The sequence below is a fragment of the Echiichthys vipera genome (genome assembly GCF_963691815.1).
Source record: "Echiichthys vipera genome assembly, chromosome: 10".
Taxonomy (NCBI): domain Eukaryota; kingdom Metazoa; phylum Chordata; class Actinopteri; order Perciformes; family Trachinidae; genus Echiichthys; species Echiichthys vipera.
In genome coordinates this window covers 14,776,851-14,792,479 of record NC_139835.1, presented here as the reverse complement: position 1 = coordinate 14,792,479, position 15,629 = coordinate 14,776,851, and the positions used below count along the sequence as shown (strand labels likewise).

The 15,629-nt window shown below is 39.5% G+C and overlaps 1 protein-coding gene across 1 annotated transcript in view; it reads right to left on the bottom strand.

Annotated features, from left to right (window-relative positions):
• map2 (microtubule-associated protein 2) overlaps positions 1–15,629 on the bottom strand; it is a 93,552-nt gene continuing 77,923 nt past the window's right edge. The window contains exons 15-21 of the mRNA XM_083921022.1: positions 15,173–15,229; positions 14,608–14,909; positions 10,055–10,189; positions 9,152–9,244; positions 3,451–3,532; positions 1,117–1,229; positions 1–318 (exon numbers count right to left, since the gene is read on the bottom strand). Of these exons, the coding sequence (XP_083777148.1) occupies positions 97–318; positions 1,117–1,229; positions 3,451–3,532; positions 9,152–9,244; positions 10,055–10,189; positions 14,608–14,909; positions 15,173–15,229 (1,004 nt within the window). The 3' untranslated portion in view covers positions 1–96. The remainder of the gene's footprint in view (positions 319–1,116; positions 1,230–3,450; positions 3,533–9,151; positions 9,245–10,054; positions 10,190–14,607; positions 14,910–15,172; positions 15,230–15,629) is intronic.

Here is a 15,629-nt window from a genome sequence, read left to right as displayed (position 1 = left end):
TTAGAGGCTGTGGTTTAGCTGAGGTCAGCCTCGGGGTGGCAGGAGTGGGCAGAAAAGTTTGAAGGGATCAGGGTCAGGAATCCAAAGATCCAGTGTTCACAAACCCTGCTTGGCCAGCGCCGCAGTGACATCCTCAGCCAGAGTTGCTAACTGCGGTGACTCCTGCACGTTGAGACTGCCGGAGGATGACAGGTGGCTATCTTGGTGGCGCTGGGGGGACACTAAGCTGGAAAGGTCTGGCGACTGGATGATGATCTCAGCACCGTGGTCCACTCGTGCCTTGGCCTGGTCGCGAAACATCAGCCTGTGGCTCTCAATCTAACATAAGTAGACGGTGTGAAGTGAGATGAAGATGAGGAAGAAGAAATTTTCACAATTTTCAAAGAACTGCAGCGGTCTGTTTTCTAGACTTTACTCAGAGGCTCTGAATTCTGTGTTGACTTCAGAGCCTAACAGAAAACTTGATGAACTTGTGCGTTGTCTTCATTATTTATTGATGGTGACGTATACTATACCTTTACTGTTACCGTCACAGGCAGATAAAGGAATACAAGTTTTTGGAAGATTGGCTTCTTCTTAACACATTCTTTAAGTATATTAAATGTATACCTATTCCACTGCCCTACAGTATATCAGACTATGTGCATATCATAATCCGCCCACTTCACCACCATTGGCCTTTGGAACTCCCTCCCACCAGACATTGACTCTCTCTCTCCACTTTCAAGTCCCATCTCAAAACAAATTTTTAAACTGGCATGCTAAGTCTGATTAATACCTATCCCCCACATTTATAAAATGTTAATGATAGATGATCTCAATGATTTTAAACACCGTCAATGTTCTTGTTGAATGTATTATTGTTGTAGTTGTTCTTTTTAACACTGCCTTGTACTGAAGGTGACTTTGAGTATTCTGAGAAATTCCTATGAATAAAATGGCATTTTTAATATTATCTTTATTATTATTATAAATATTATTAAGGCAAGTCTATGCACCAAAATAAAAGGGAGTGTTTCTTATAAGAGAATCTTTTCTTAATTGGCAAGTAAGACGAACTCTCAAAAACTTGTTTTCCTTTGAATCATGGATTGGGAGCATGAGGCTGACACTCACCATGACACGGCTTCCGCCAGGAGTGTGCTGAGCATTATCCAGGGAACCCACCTTGGCTTGGGCTTTGTCTTTGAAGTCCAACTTCACAGTCTCTATACGCACGTTACCGCCCCCTGGGGACAGGTAAAGGAAGTGTAAAAAACTGTACAGATAGTTGATGGGAGATGTAGGCTCAGGTTCACATAGTGGTAGCAACTGACAAAGGTGAAAGAAAAGTCTTGGTGGTTGAGAAGTTTGCTTGTACCAAAACCACTTTGTTGAAACAGATTTCATTAGCAAAGTGAATGCATAAATAGAATGCATGCTCAGCAAGCCGTCAGTGAATAAAGGTTATAAAATCGACCAGCAGGTGGAGCTGCAGGTTCATGAAGCAGTCGCCACATCACCCTCTTGGAGGGGAAGGGGGCTTTCACACAACCCCACAACCTGTCATTCAGAATCACTGCTGGTTGTGTTCCTAAATATTTTTAGTGCCGTTTTGAAAAAAGTCTGCAGCGGTTTTGGTCATCTGTAATTTTATTCCCTCCAACAGTAATGAGTAATTACAGCTTTGCCGTTGTATGCCAAGGCCAACCAGTCATGTTGCAGTTTACATCCAAACTGTTCAGACTAACATCATTTATGAAGTAAAGACTTTTTAAAAAATCCAATAAATGCGTCTTTTACCCATCAGCACAAGATCTATGCAATCACCACACTTTCAAGATTAGTGTCACCAATTCTATGTCTGACCAAATGTAACGCCTCCTGTTCCTGAGTTATGGTGTCGAATAATGTACAGAAAACTATTTTTGCAAAACATTATGATGTCACTGTGAAGTTTAGTTTTGACCCTTTGGATCTAAAATATCATCACTTCATCATGGTTTCTGATATTAGACATTTTTGTTTAATGTAGTCAAAAGTAGCGTAGGGATTCTTTTGTCATGTCCAAAAGTGCGGTTTAGTGAAGTTGCAGTGACTCTGACCTTTGATCTCCACTTGGACATTTGTGCTGAATCTGAAGAAAATACCTCCAGGGGCTCCTGAGATATCCTGTTTTAGAATGGGATGGATAACCCGAAAACATAATGTCTCCGGCCAAAGCTGTCGCTGGCACAGAGCCATAAAACAACCTTGGCAAATACCACTGGTTTTTATCTGTTTACGCAGAATTATTTGCAGTGGAGGCATGAAAAGCTGAAATCTCAACGTGATTCCAGTGACATTTTCCCAAGTACTTAGGTCAAGTATTTGAAGTATTTGTACTTTACTTTACCATTTCCATTTTCTGCTAACGTGGTCTTTTACATAGATATAATATTGCACTTTTAACTCCTTTTACTATTATTTAATTACATTAGTTACAATTAATTTGCAGCTCCAGATTCAGTAATTCAATAAAGTGAGCACAAGTCATTGACAGTGAGTTTCTGGCTCTTTCACAGCCGTTTGAAGAAAAAAATTTTTTTTGGATGTTTAATCCTTCCATCCAGTTAATCACCAATTCATCAGCATCCTGTTCCACACTCACACAGTCAGATTAGAAACACACACGAAACACTGAGAAGGAATCACAACACCTCCCACGTTCGGCCGCCTGTGGATGCATCCATCAAGCTGTCAATCAAAATGTAGTTCAATGATTGCTTCAACAGATCAGAGCTGGAGCTTCACCTGACTGGAATGTTATTTCAGGATGTTAAAGAGATAATTTATTCATTTGAATCCAGGTCTGTGTCATGGCAATGTGGGCCTTGTATTCAGATGAACGGCTTGTGGCTTGTCTCTGTGGCGGAAGTCCCTGCATTGCAAAAAAGTTAATTAAGCAGATTTTCTGGCAGATCTCAAATGCACCGTAGAGAGACCGGCCAAACACCGTTCTGAACTCTGAACACAATGCCCACAATGCCATGACACATACCCGGATCAAAATGGGTAAAGTATCTCTTTAAATAACTGCAGATTACATGTATTTATTAAGAAATACCAATTAAGAAACAGCTACAATGCATTCAAATTCAATAGCTTGCTTTCACACTGTGCAGTACAGTATGCAGGTAAACAAGTCTTACCTGTGGGACTCCTTGGCCCCGTTAACATCTGTATCTGGATACATTATCTGGATAATGACACCAGGCTGCGATTTTCCACACCATACAGGTCATAGTCCACAATAGCTATCCTATTGTGCTCACACTAAGGATTCACTGGTCCTCACAAAAGCACCTCACTCTACTGGCCTCCCCCATATACATTCATGTTGCAAGGTAAGAGATTGCACTGGAAACCTTCTAGACATTCCCAGTGTTAAACCCTCACTTCCCCACCAAACGAGTACAGGCTGACTGTTACCTGGCCGATGATGGATGTTGTCTAAAGAGCCACACTTGGAGGTCACGTGGCTCAGGTCAATCTTCTTGTTCTGTATCATCACCTAAAATAAGCAAAGTCAGGAGAAGACAAGGTCAGAGCTTACAATTCACAATTAGGTTATAAACTCCCATTGACCTCAAATCAACATAGAAGATTTAGATAATATCGTCCTTTTTTAAATTAAAGAGAAGGATGTTGTTTGTCTGATCTGCACTAAACTGCAGATGTTTGAAGAAAATGATTGGGTATCAACTGAGAATCAAAGGCTGCATTTTTCCACATTCCAACACAGTGATATCTAATTGCATGTAATTATTAGAAAACACAAGAATGAAAGCAGAAGAGCAGAATACAAGTGTCTGTTAAATAACAGTGCTTGCGTTCTGCTGTGCAGTGAACTGCCGGTGTCTGATAAACCAACCAAACCGAGATTGAATAAAAGCTTTATGCTGTAACTGTGTCTTAAGCTAAAAAATGTTTTGGCACATTCAGAAAACCTGTCACATAAACATCATCACACTGAGGAAGACAGTCAAGGAGAAATGCACAGTTGAAAGTGGCCACAGAGGAGACAAGGGTATGTAGTTATTTGACACGCCCTGAGGATCTGAAGAATAAACCACAGAGAAATATGTAAGGAGTGAACCGGTGAGACAGCAAACGGAGCGAAGCTATAAAGCTTTGGAAACAGCACAATGAACGGGAAGAGATACACCCTGGGACACGCCTGCGGTCAGCAATCGCTTTGCCAAGTCACAGATTTAGTTGATATGTCTTTTGTAACCAATGATTTTTTTTTTCTTACAGAGACTAAGAGGAAACAAGTGAGACAGGAAAAAGGAGATGATGATGAACAGTGCAGGTCGTGAGTCACGTTACAAATCACAACACCATGAGCGCAAAGTGCACTATGCACCATAAGCTGATTAACTACGGGGGGTCCCTAACACATGCATAACACGTAGTGTGGTTTGTGTCGCCGTGGGTGAACGTCAGGCTGCAGGTTGGCTCGTCTCTCCAACAAACTTATCTTTATGAAGTATATCAAATGAACTGTTTAGGATAATTTATATACTATATTAATGTTGACATTACTTGTAATGTTTGTTTGTTTTTGCATGATTTATAAAAATCATCCTGGTATTAGTTTTGGTAATACAGGTTTCAGGTTCAACAGAATGGGAAAGATCCACTCAGGCGTATGAAGTGCATATTTAACAACAAATATAGGCCTACATTATGAAACATTTAAATCTGCTTCAGCTACACTTGGTTATTTTGCACCATGTCAGTTCTAATGAGAGGTAACTAGAGATTGTAGTATGATACCCAAGTTATTTTGAGTTATTTAAAAGAGAACTGATGAAGCGTTTTTATGAGAAACCTCTGGTTTACAATGGAATAAATCGATACAAACAACAAGTTTTCTTCATTAAATTATTAACTTCATTTAGATTTATCTGGCTTACGTCATGTGTTATTAAAGCCTTCCAATTGCTAATTTGAGACCTTTATTTTGTGAACCAAGGCATAGAGTGCATGCAGGGTTCACTGTGCACTCACAAATATGAGACTGGTGGTGAAATATATTGTATGGTACCTTATCATTGTGTGTGTTAAGGGTTGGTAACAAATATGGCCAATCACATTAGTCTTTTCATGCCCTGCAAATGCATGAGAGGTGCTAATGTAATCTCCCAACTTGATATATGTACAGTACAAGTATGTTATGTCACTCATTTAATGAAAAAGGAACGGTTACTTTAATACTAATTAGAACATTGAGATTCTTTTATTTTTATTTTTAGGTGAGCAAGTTTGGCAATTCAAGGTGTCTGTTTATTTATTATTTACATTTTGGCTCCATACGCTGGCCAAAACATGACCTCAGATGTCTATTTAAGTTGAATTTATGATTCTGTACATCACTGAAAGACCACTTATTATCACATTTTCTGTGCCTAATGACACTCAAAAACCACAACATTCTTGTTTTTGGTCACTCCACAGTTTTATAAACAGCCATGAATTTGCTGTGCTACATTAAAGTGTTCATCTCAGTCACAGGCCAAACTTTCTTGCAGTTAGAAAAATAATGCCTTTGTTTTCACTTTGTTTTTTAAAACCCCAGTAATCGACCGACACAAACAAAAAGAAGTTTGAAGAGATAAGACTATCCTGATGGAGTTAATGTAAAGTCAATAATTGTCTTACTGTTATTCAGTGTGTCATGCAGTGTTGGCAGGAGTTCCTTTCCATGCATTTAGATTGTCTACTTTCACTATGCTATGGTGTTTATGTGATTTTTTAAGCTTTATAGAGTGTGCCTTCCCCAGTCATAGTCAATATAATATCACAGGTAGATCACTGGTACAGTCATGAATGTTATAAAGTGCTGGAAGAGGAGACATTCAGCCTCTAGTATCAAAATTCCTCGCAGGACACAAGCCACTACTGGGGAATGCCATACCGACCAAGAGCAGTCAGGTAAAGAGTATCAGTACTGCTGCCTCAATGAGTGATTTAGCAATAAACTGTAAAGTGAGGTGGGAAAGGGGAATGGAACACTGAAAAAGCACGACACAACAGAGAAATAACACTGACAACACTGAGACAATGGACTTGCAACACAAGACTCACGTTTCCACCTCCTGCTGAGTAGCCCCGCCTGTCCAAGGACCCACACCTAGACTGAACATGGCTATAGTCCAGCTTAACATTGGGGATGAGAACCTGCAAGGGCGGAGGTGAGGAATGAGGTGGTAGAAGACTTGGGCTCTCAAACAGCTTGTATTCTCCCACTGTTTAAACATTCTGTCTTAGACATCTGTGTTTGTTTGTGTAATGTACTGTAGGCATTCAAATTTGACCTGGTGGTTCCCCTGTTGCTCAGACAAACATCAGTGGATACTGTGACTCTAAGGGCGCACTCACACTTGGCATTCGTGTCCAAGCATGATTCACTGCTAAAGTTCTTTAAATCAGTGTGAGTGCTAGGGGTTTGCGGTGGTCTGATGCAGAGGTGGAAAGTTTACTGCGGATATGGTCAGTTGGACAAAACGCACAAAAACTCAGAGGTCTATGGAACCCCTTTTCAAAAACAAAGCAACGCATTGCGATGACGTTGTTCAATGTGTGTATCGTATTGCGACGTGATGATCGATCTTTGGTGAAGTGTAAATGCAGGCCAGGCCAGCAGGGGAGCAGGGAGCGGGGACAATTGCACCTAAGTACAGCACGAATCGACCGGGCCAAGTGTGAGTGCGCCCTAAGGTAACAGGTAAGAAAGATTCATGTCACTTTCAAACATGAGCTTAAACCTCTCACCTGTCAGCCTGGTTTATGTATCAAACCTGGCCACAGTTTGCAGCCTCAAGAGGATCCTCTATACTCTCAGACAACATTGAGAAACCAAAACATCCTAAAACACTAGATTCCCTGTGACAAATTGTGCTTTCCAGTTGAAACCAAAATTACACTTACAATTAGACTCCAATACTTAATGTGGCCTTCAGCCACAGGGGGATTTGTAGGCAGTAAATTGCGTGGGTGCAAAGCATAGACCGTACTGTATAAAAAGATGGACAGTTTGACAGCTAAAGGTCATAAACACCGCCCCCTCCATGTAAATGAAGAATGGGACATGGGCCAAACTGAAAAATCAAAGTACACCTCAAAAACATCTTTACCAATGATTTCTGTCATTTTAGGCAGTTTTGTTCATGTTGTTCATGTGTTAATTATCTTTATAAGTTTGGCTATAACATTGATTGATAACTGTGATTGACTAGGCAGGTGTATGGTACAAAGTCTCCAACTCATCACTGCACATACTGGGCCTCATTTTTGTACCATGGGATGAAGTGGAGATACGTCGTCCATATTTATATTATGTCTATGGGGCAGAGTATCATGTCGTTTTGAGATATTGCTGCTATTAATCCATTTTTCCACAGATGTTAAGGGAATGTAAAAGCTTCAGGAAATAATGACATCATACTTTGTGTCAAGAGGAGACAACTCCACAAGAACATCCTTGAATAAGTAGCCAGAATTTGTTTATGGTCAGGTAGATGAAAAATAAAAGCAGTGGACACCAAACCATTAGTTTAAGGTGTGAGGATGATAAAATATGTGTGTGCTGCAATGATAAATGACTCTCTGTAATTGCAAGGAGAGAAAGCAGGAGTGAGAAGCAAAGACAGCAGAGTCGCTACAGAAGATAACACTAGTGTTAAATCAATTTTACCCAGCAGCACAGTAAAAGCAATGGGATTGGGAACAACACTGGGTAGGACAAAGACTTACATACATACATATTCAACACTTTGGTGGAGATAGCACTCAAGAGTTCAAAAGGAGAGACCACGAGGAGATAATTAGCAGACCAAAGCAATACTTTAAAATGCTTCCGAAATACACCCAGTATAAGAATATATTATGTGAAACTTAAAGTATAGAATGAGTACTTTTATATATGGGTAGAAGTAGAACACTAGACAGACATATGGCAAACATGAAGACAGAGCTTCAATTCTGAATGAGGTTTGAAATGATAATAGTCTGCATTCCTGAATGTCGGTGTCAGTAAAACTTTAGAAATTAGAAATGAAGCTGAACATAAGCTGTCTGATTTCCACACAAATGTCCTTCACTTCTTTATGATTTATCATCAGGGGGGAGTTTTTTATCACTTGTTCCTAATTAAATTAATATAGAGGCCTGTCTTTCTTCTGACTATAACTTGTCCACAGTGTGACACTGTTAAGGATTAATGACATCCAATGATTCAGTAAATCTAAGTCTTCAGAATGTAGATAATAGTTACATTTGTGGTCCGTATGGTATCAGTCCCATAAAACCTCATGGTGCTGTGAATTGTGGGACAAAAATTTAAAACATTTATTCCTTTGAAGGCAGGGAGGAAAACCAAATTTAATTTAAGTTATAACCAATGAAAATCAGAGCCATTACCAGGGAAGGCAAAAGCTTATATGGGAAACTAACCAAAGAAAAAAGATGGCAGTGAATTCTATGGGTATTTTTTCTTTCTTATTTAGGCCCCCCAAATGGGTACGTCAAGGCCAGAGATGTTAGATGGTGGCTGGTAGGACATAAAGTGACTTGCTCCGGGACATCTGTGCACAGAAAACATCTGCCAGCATATGGTTTTGGTCATTTGGCCTTCTTCAACCATGAGGGCACCTTGGTGCCAGACAGTTGGGCTATTTTGGTTTTATGGCACTGCTCTCACAGCAAGAAGGGGGCTGAAATCAGAAGCTGCCCGACCAGTTGCGTTGTTTTTATTGGCTGCGAACGTATATGTGAGTAACTTATAATGTTTAATAGAACCCTTGTGAAACTAATATTTAAAAGTGACTTTGGCTAATGCAACACAAACTGTGAAAGGGGAGACAATGAATAAGGTTATAAAGTTTATGGGTGAGAATGAAATGGGAGTGGATGAGAAAAACTAATATCATACTAGACCATAAAGCTAGCCACGTATCCATATTTGCACAGCACAACAAAAAGCAACTTGTCGCATGTTACTTAACTGGACTTGAAATAAAAATATGCGGTAGGAACAAACTGGAATTCAATTATGGTAGTTACACTTCATCTCCATCTAAGTATCAAGAGGGGAGAAAACAATTGGTCACTTCAGAAGGGTACATACATTGCCATCACGAGGAGAGTGCTTCAGATTATCCTTGGAGCTGCATTTTGTCAGTATGTGACTGAAGTCCAGCTTCTTGTTTAAAATATGAGTCTATGGAGAAATAGAGAGACAGTATGGGCCTCTTACATGGGGGATGGGAATGTATGATTGTCATCACTGGAAAGACTATAAAGGATACTGATGTACAATGTGTTAAAAAAAAATTTCATGTAGATAAATGACATGCCCTTTACTGTTGCTGATTTGAGTTATGATAGAAATCTTTAAAAGCGTCTTCAAACCTTTACATTAGTTTGGAGCACACATTTCACTACAGATAACCAGTGACTGTTCACACTGACTGTTATTGTGTTCCTATCATGGCTAAATTAATAAACAGGCTAGAATCTTGGTGTATTCGAGACCCTAGATTGGAAACTACCGAGCCTGGAGTGTGACACTCAAACAAATATAGATGTTTTTTTTATAGTTCAAACATAATATTTTATTTGCCTATAAACATTTTAAACTAAATGAGCATTTTATCTTAAAAGGGACCTCTTGAATTTAATAAAGTCTAACCCACAAAGCAGGTGCTCTGATCCCCTTGATTCCACAAATGACTCCTTCGTAAAACAGCTGCTGCTCTGTGGGTTGTACATTAAATGTTCAAAATTAAAATATCAATTAATCTTGTAAAAGAAAAAGTTAACAGAATTATGAATTAGTCAATTCAATAATTGAAATCATTTCAAATGTTTTTTTAGCTTCATTAAGATGCAAATTTAGTCCCTCAAATGTATTAACTGTATTAATTGATTCAAATTAAACTCTGTAAAGATTTTCATTTATTTCAGTGGCACACTCATAACCAGGGTCTATAAAATACATGGTGCCAAAATTAACAGTGCTGAGGTGTACCAGCAGGTCTTGGGTCCAGGTCACACCGTGTGCCGCTGACAGGCACAGAGTAACGGAGATGAGGCGCAGCACTGACTTCAAGATCCAAGAGGCCTTGTGTTTGGCCTCTGTTGGCATATTTTGGTCCTTGTGCTTCTATGAGGACAATCATTGGACAGGTCAGTGGCCGGACATAGCTCTCTACAGCTACTTGGAAATAGGAACTACTTGGAAATAGGAACTACTTGGACCAGGGAGCTGCTAGGCACTAATAATGGTTAGGAGAAAAGTATGTTGCTGTGTAAACAGTTTTATCAGTAGTCCGCTATGGCTGGAAAGGTTTTGACGATCCCTGAGCTAATAAAGGCCAATCAAAACCCACAAAAATACTGAAAACGGGAATTTAGCTTAAACCAAGACTGCCTTTCTTGGTTCTGAAATAGTGGAAACAGGATCTTACTGCACAACAACAGAAATATGCTACTCAAGGATAGTTCAGGAATATAAGTGGGTATAAATTACTAAGTGGGTTGAGAAGAGGACCACAGTTGAAGTAGCTTTTTTATACCAACATTTCTAAATGTATGTGCAGGAACTTAAAGGGATACTTTGCTGATTTTCAACTGGATTTGTGTCATTGCAGCGTGGGTAGTTCATGATGAATGGTGATGACTTCCTTCCATGTTATGCACCCGGAGCTACCTGCTTCTTGGCAAAATCCGACCGCTGATGCTAAAGGCATCAGCGGTCTGGCTGCTGGAAAAGTTGGCAAAGTTTCTCTTTAAAGATGATCTTAGAGGTGGCTTTTGTATTCCCATGTCACTCTACTCTTTCATATGTTCTTCTCTCAAGTAAGAAGAAGAAGAATATGTCCTTACACAGCTCATCCAGTGTAGAGAAATCTAAATAAACTATCTCTGTTAACTGCAGCAGCTTGTTTGGTAGGAAAACTGTATATTGTGGTCCATGACTTAAACAGATTATAGGAACCTTATTGGCAATTCTTGGGAACTTTGGAGCTTAAATGGTGAAATTATATAATTTGTAAACATGGTCCCACATTAGTAATGCTTTGAGGAGGATCCTTTGTCTATATTTTTTGCTATTGTATTGGTATAAAGCACATATGTTCAATACTGACAGTTAAGGAACCACTTTAATAATAAGTGTCTATAATAATATAATAATTTAATATAGAATTAACCTAAACTACTTAGATATAGTATATTGTAGTCAAATGCCAGAGCTCTTGTATGATATTTCTATTGTCTTGTAATTGACATTCAGCAGCTATTCATCCCTCAGTAAGGTGCATTTCGCAAATCCAACTATGAGCCACAAATAGCAGACTGTAGGTTTGTCTAGAAACATCTTTCTGAATCTCATGAAATAAACACATGCCTTTAAACACCTTGAGTCATCTCATCGAAACACCACAAATGCATTGCCTTAAGAAGCAGTTTAAATTTTAACTTTGTGTCAGACAGCTTGAAACTAAATAGAAGCTGGGGAATCAGGATGCCCAGAAAGTCACCCCTGTGTTCAGACAAATGCTGCTATCACTGTTTTGCAACTGATAGGAGACACCTTCTGCCACCAAAGAGTGATACAGACATTACAGCTTAATTTTATAATTGTTAAAGACAAAATAACTCTAGGAAAAGGTACAGGTTAGTAGGAACCAGGACAGATCGCTTTAACTGAAGCTTCTTCCCCAAAGCCGAGCAGTTGTAAAACTCACAAATGTCAGCCTTATTGTAATTGTATGTGGAGTTGTGTTCTGTAAGTTTTTTTGCAGTTATATCCTGTGTTTTCAATGCTGTTGTATGTGGCGAACTGTCACAGCCATTTCAACTGTACTGAAACTAATTCCACTAGCCTAGCTGTGTGGTAATAAAAAAATTTGAACTCATTCTTTGAACAACTTGGCAGGCAGCAGGAACAAGTTGTGAATACAACATATAGGTATGCCATCACCTGTCAAATTGATGTGGGCAACTTATGAGACGCACAAAGCAACATTGGAGTCGTGTTTCCGGCCACATGAGGAACATAAGTCCAGTTTTCTCTCTCGTTTAGTTCTATTTTTATGCTAAATGCTCCACTACATTTACCCGCTACTTGCATACTGTATCTGTTTGCGTGTCTGATAAAAAGCATCAACATTTAACTAATTTCCTTTAAGGATAGGATTTCTGTGCAAATCCTAAGGTCAGGTCATGGCATCAGAAATAATTCAATAATTGCTGTGTATCTAATGAGGTAACCTTCTTACAGGACACCCTGTGTTACAATTAACAGATGTATGTTCACAGCTAAACAAAAGCACAAATAAAGGACCCATTTTGCCCCTCAATTCAATTCAATTCAAAAAACTTTATTTATCAAGCATTGGCCAACTTCTTTCACAGCCACACAACTATAGCTAAAATGCTAGAAACTGGACTAACCACGCTATCAAGGCATCAGGTGCCAACCTTTGGCTGTATGACCCCCTCAAAAAAAAAAGAACACATGCAGAATACCTCAACTCCAGTCAGTCAAGACAGTTGCAAAAGGAACAATACTGCCAGCCTTGATATAGACATAACTGTTTATGCCCTAGCAAGCGTGCTTGCAGAAATGAACATACATGCAAACATGCACAGGAACTCCACTCAGGCTGTTTCTCCTCCAGATGACAGGCAGGCATTTGGAGCATGATCCCTCCCTATTTTGTGGCTGGCTGCACAGAGCAGTGCGGACCTGACAAGTCATAAAGATGTCAGCCAAATGCTTAGACTCCTAATCAGGTCATCAGCGGAGGCTTGTAAGAGCTGATGGCTACAGACACACTGCTGTTTTCATCACTATTGTTCCTGTTGCAGCGCTGACTTTGTGTTTCAGACTGGGACACGACATTTGTCAAACTGTAGGGTATGCAAACCCAAACATCATACTAATGCAGATTGTGTGCCGCAACATGATTTGCAGATGTCTGTCAATTGAAGTGCTGTCCTCAAATACTGCTCACAGCTCTGATATGTGACTGAGATGTCAAAGTCAGTTCACTTTTCTGTTTTTTGGAATTTGGGGCCTCAGAATTGTTAACGGTTAGACGTAACACAAGTAGATATTTGATATTACAGAGAATGGTGAAATCATTCTAAAAAAAAGTTCATCTCAGCTTTTGTCATCAGGATCTGTATTATAGATCCATGGATGGCAACACAGCGAGAGAACTGAAGCACATTGTTACATTTGGGTGTTTTATTTGAATGATGTTAAAGCTGCTTTAGGCAAATGTTGACCATTGGAGGGCAGTCCATATCATCCTTGCATCAACAGAACCTTGATATTCTATAACTGCCTACAGAATGGTTAATGTGTTCTGAAACAACTGCTTACTTCTGTATGCATCCATCAGACACAGAGGAACATGGGGAGCCTCTTAGAGCCCTCTTTCTTGCCATTTGACCGATCTGAGTTTTATATTTTCTCACCTTTCAGTCCTGCTTTGTTTCACAAATTTCTGTTACTCACTTGACTCCACTCACATTTAGACTCATTTTAAAAACGGCAGGAAAAACATGATCATGTTTGAGCTCACTTGCTAGGAGAAGTTGCCTACAGTGTTATACAGGGGCAATACTAGGAGTTAACTGAATCCAAACAATTAACTGAAAGTGGCTAAAAACTGAAATGAACCACAGTGTTGGTAACAAATGTTATCATTTAAAAAAATGTTCATATTAAATACCAAAAGCTTTAAAAAAAAGTTCTAGGCTTGTAATTTCCATGTATCTTCATAGGTTTTAAGGCATGGGAAAACTTGGTAAAATAAAAAAATAAAATAATCATGTCTATATTTATTCAAAGCGGATACTGTGTTAAATAAATTTGCAAAAATGTAATGTTTTCTTTAAAAATACATCATTCTTTCAGAACTCATGGTCTTGGTATACTGGTGAGTCAGCAGGATTGAAGCACTAACAGTGGAAGCTAGGAGACTAAAAAAAATGAGGTAGGAGAGAGGGGCCGTGCGAAATAAACATATCAAGGCAGAAGAGAAAAGCCAGAAGATGTAAGACAAACACACATTTTAAAATTACAATACCAGGGCTTTTACCACTGGCTCTGGTTCATACCAATGGTATCTATTCTACTGATTTGTTTCTATATATAGAGAGACGTGGCAAGGTTATTGTAAGTCTCCGTTTATTTTTATTGCCACTTCTTCCTTGGCTTTTGATTCAAGGTTCAAGGACAGGACCCAAGGTATAGGTTGATAGGAGATAATCACAAAGTTTCTCTGTATGCAGATGATATCTAGATGTATAAGGACAAAAAAGGGGGGGATGATATATATATACAGTATATATTTTTTTTCTTTCTGTTTGTTACATGTAATAACAAAGCACAGGCTTTATTAAGGACAATAACCATCTCTGAGACCACAAGTAAAACAGAGACGTGTAGGAAAAAAAGAAACATAAAACAAGTAAGAACATGACTGCAACATTGCAGAGGTGAAAGAAAGACGCGAATAGATAGAAGCTACAGGTTTGGGGGGAAGTGTGGAAGAAGAGTGTTACCTGTCCTCCTTTAGGCTGGTACTTGATATTCTCTGTGGAGCCGATCTTGGACCTGATGTTCTTAAAGTCAGGCAGTGGCTGGTTGATGATTCGGAGTTGTTTGGGCGTGGTTGCAGGGGACTTGGGTGGGGTGCGGACCACAGCCACCTTCCTCTCCTGGGAAATCAAGCTGAGGGAGCGTGGGGTTACGGGGGTCCTTGAGGACGATGAGTAGCTGGGAGGCGTGGCGGGGGTGATGGCTGTGGAGCCTGGGGTACGCGGGGTGGAGTGGCCGCTGCGAGCGGAACGGGAGCGTACTGATTCTGTTATTGGTAGGGAGGAACATAAGGAGGAAGGTTATAGCTGAAGGTGAAGATTTGCTGCATTATCTTTAATATAGGCTACTGTTAAAAGTGAATGAATGAATGAATGGTTTACGGCTTTTATAAGTCACAGTATTTCATGACATTGAAACAAAGACTATTTCAAGTTTTACAAGTTACTAGTTAATTACATTAAACTTTTACAATTGAATGTACTCTAATACAGTTATCATAGTAACAATAGTATGAATACACCCATCTACCTGTCATGCTTGGAGCTCGTCCTGTCCTATACTCAGCCCTCACCTCCGTGCGAAATGCTACGGGAGGCAAAAGAGGAAACATTTCAGATTAAATAAGGCCAGGGGGATGATGAGGCGGGATGAAAGAAAGAAGAAAAGGAGAACCAGGGGTTCTTGGATGTCCAATAACACATTTATTCATCTGGATCAGTGCTAAAGTCAAGTTATAACTAGAACATAAACAACACTTTGACATATAGCTGGATAAAGATGGTGAAAGGAGACTGGACAGTGATGCTGCATACAGCAGGTATCTTACTGGATGCTAAACAAAAGGTTCTACTACTTTCTAATCAAGTAGTAAATTCCCAGTACACAAAAGTTTGTACAGTAATTGTTTTCATATTGGTAGAATGAATTTACTGTGGCCGCTACTGGAGGCTGATACATCTTGAAGTTGTTTTTTATCCAATACCAC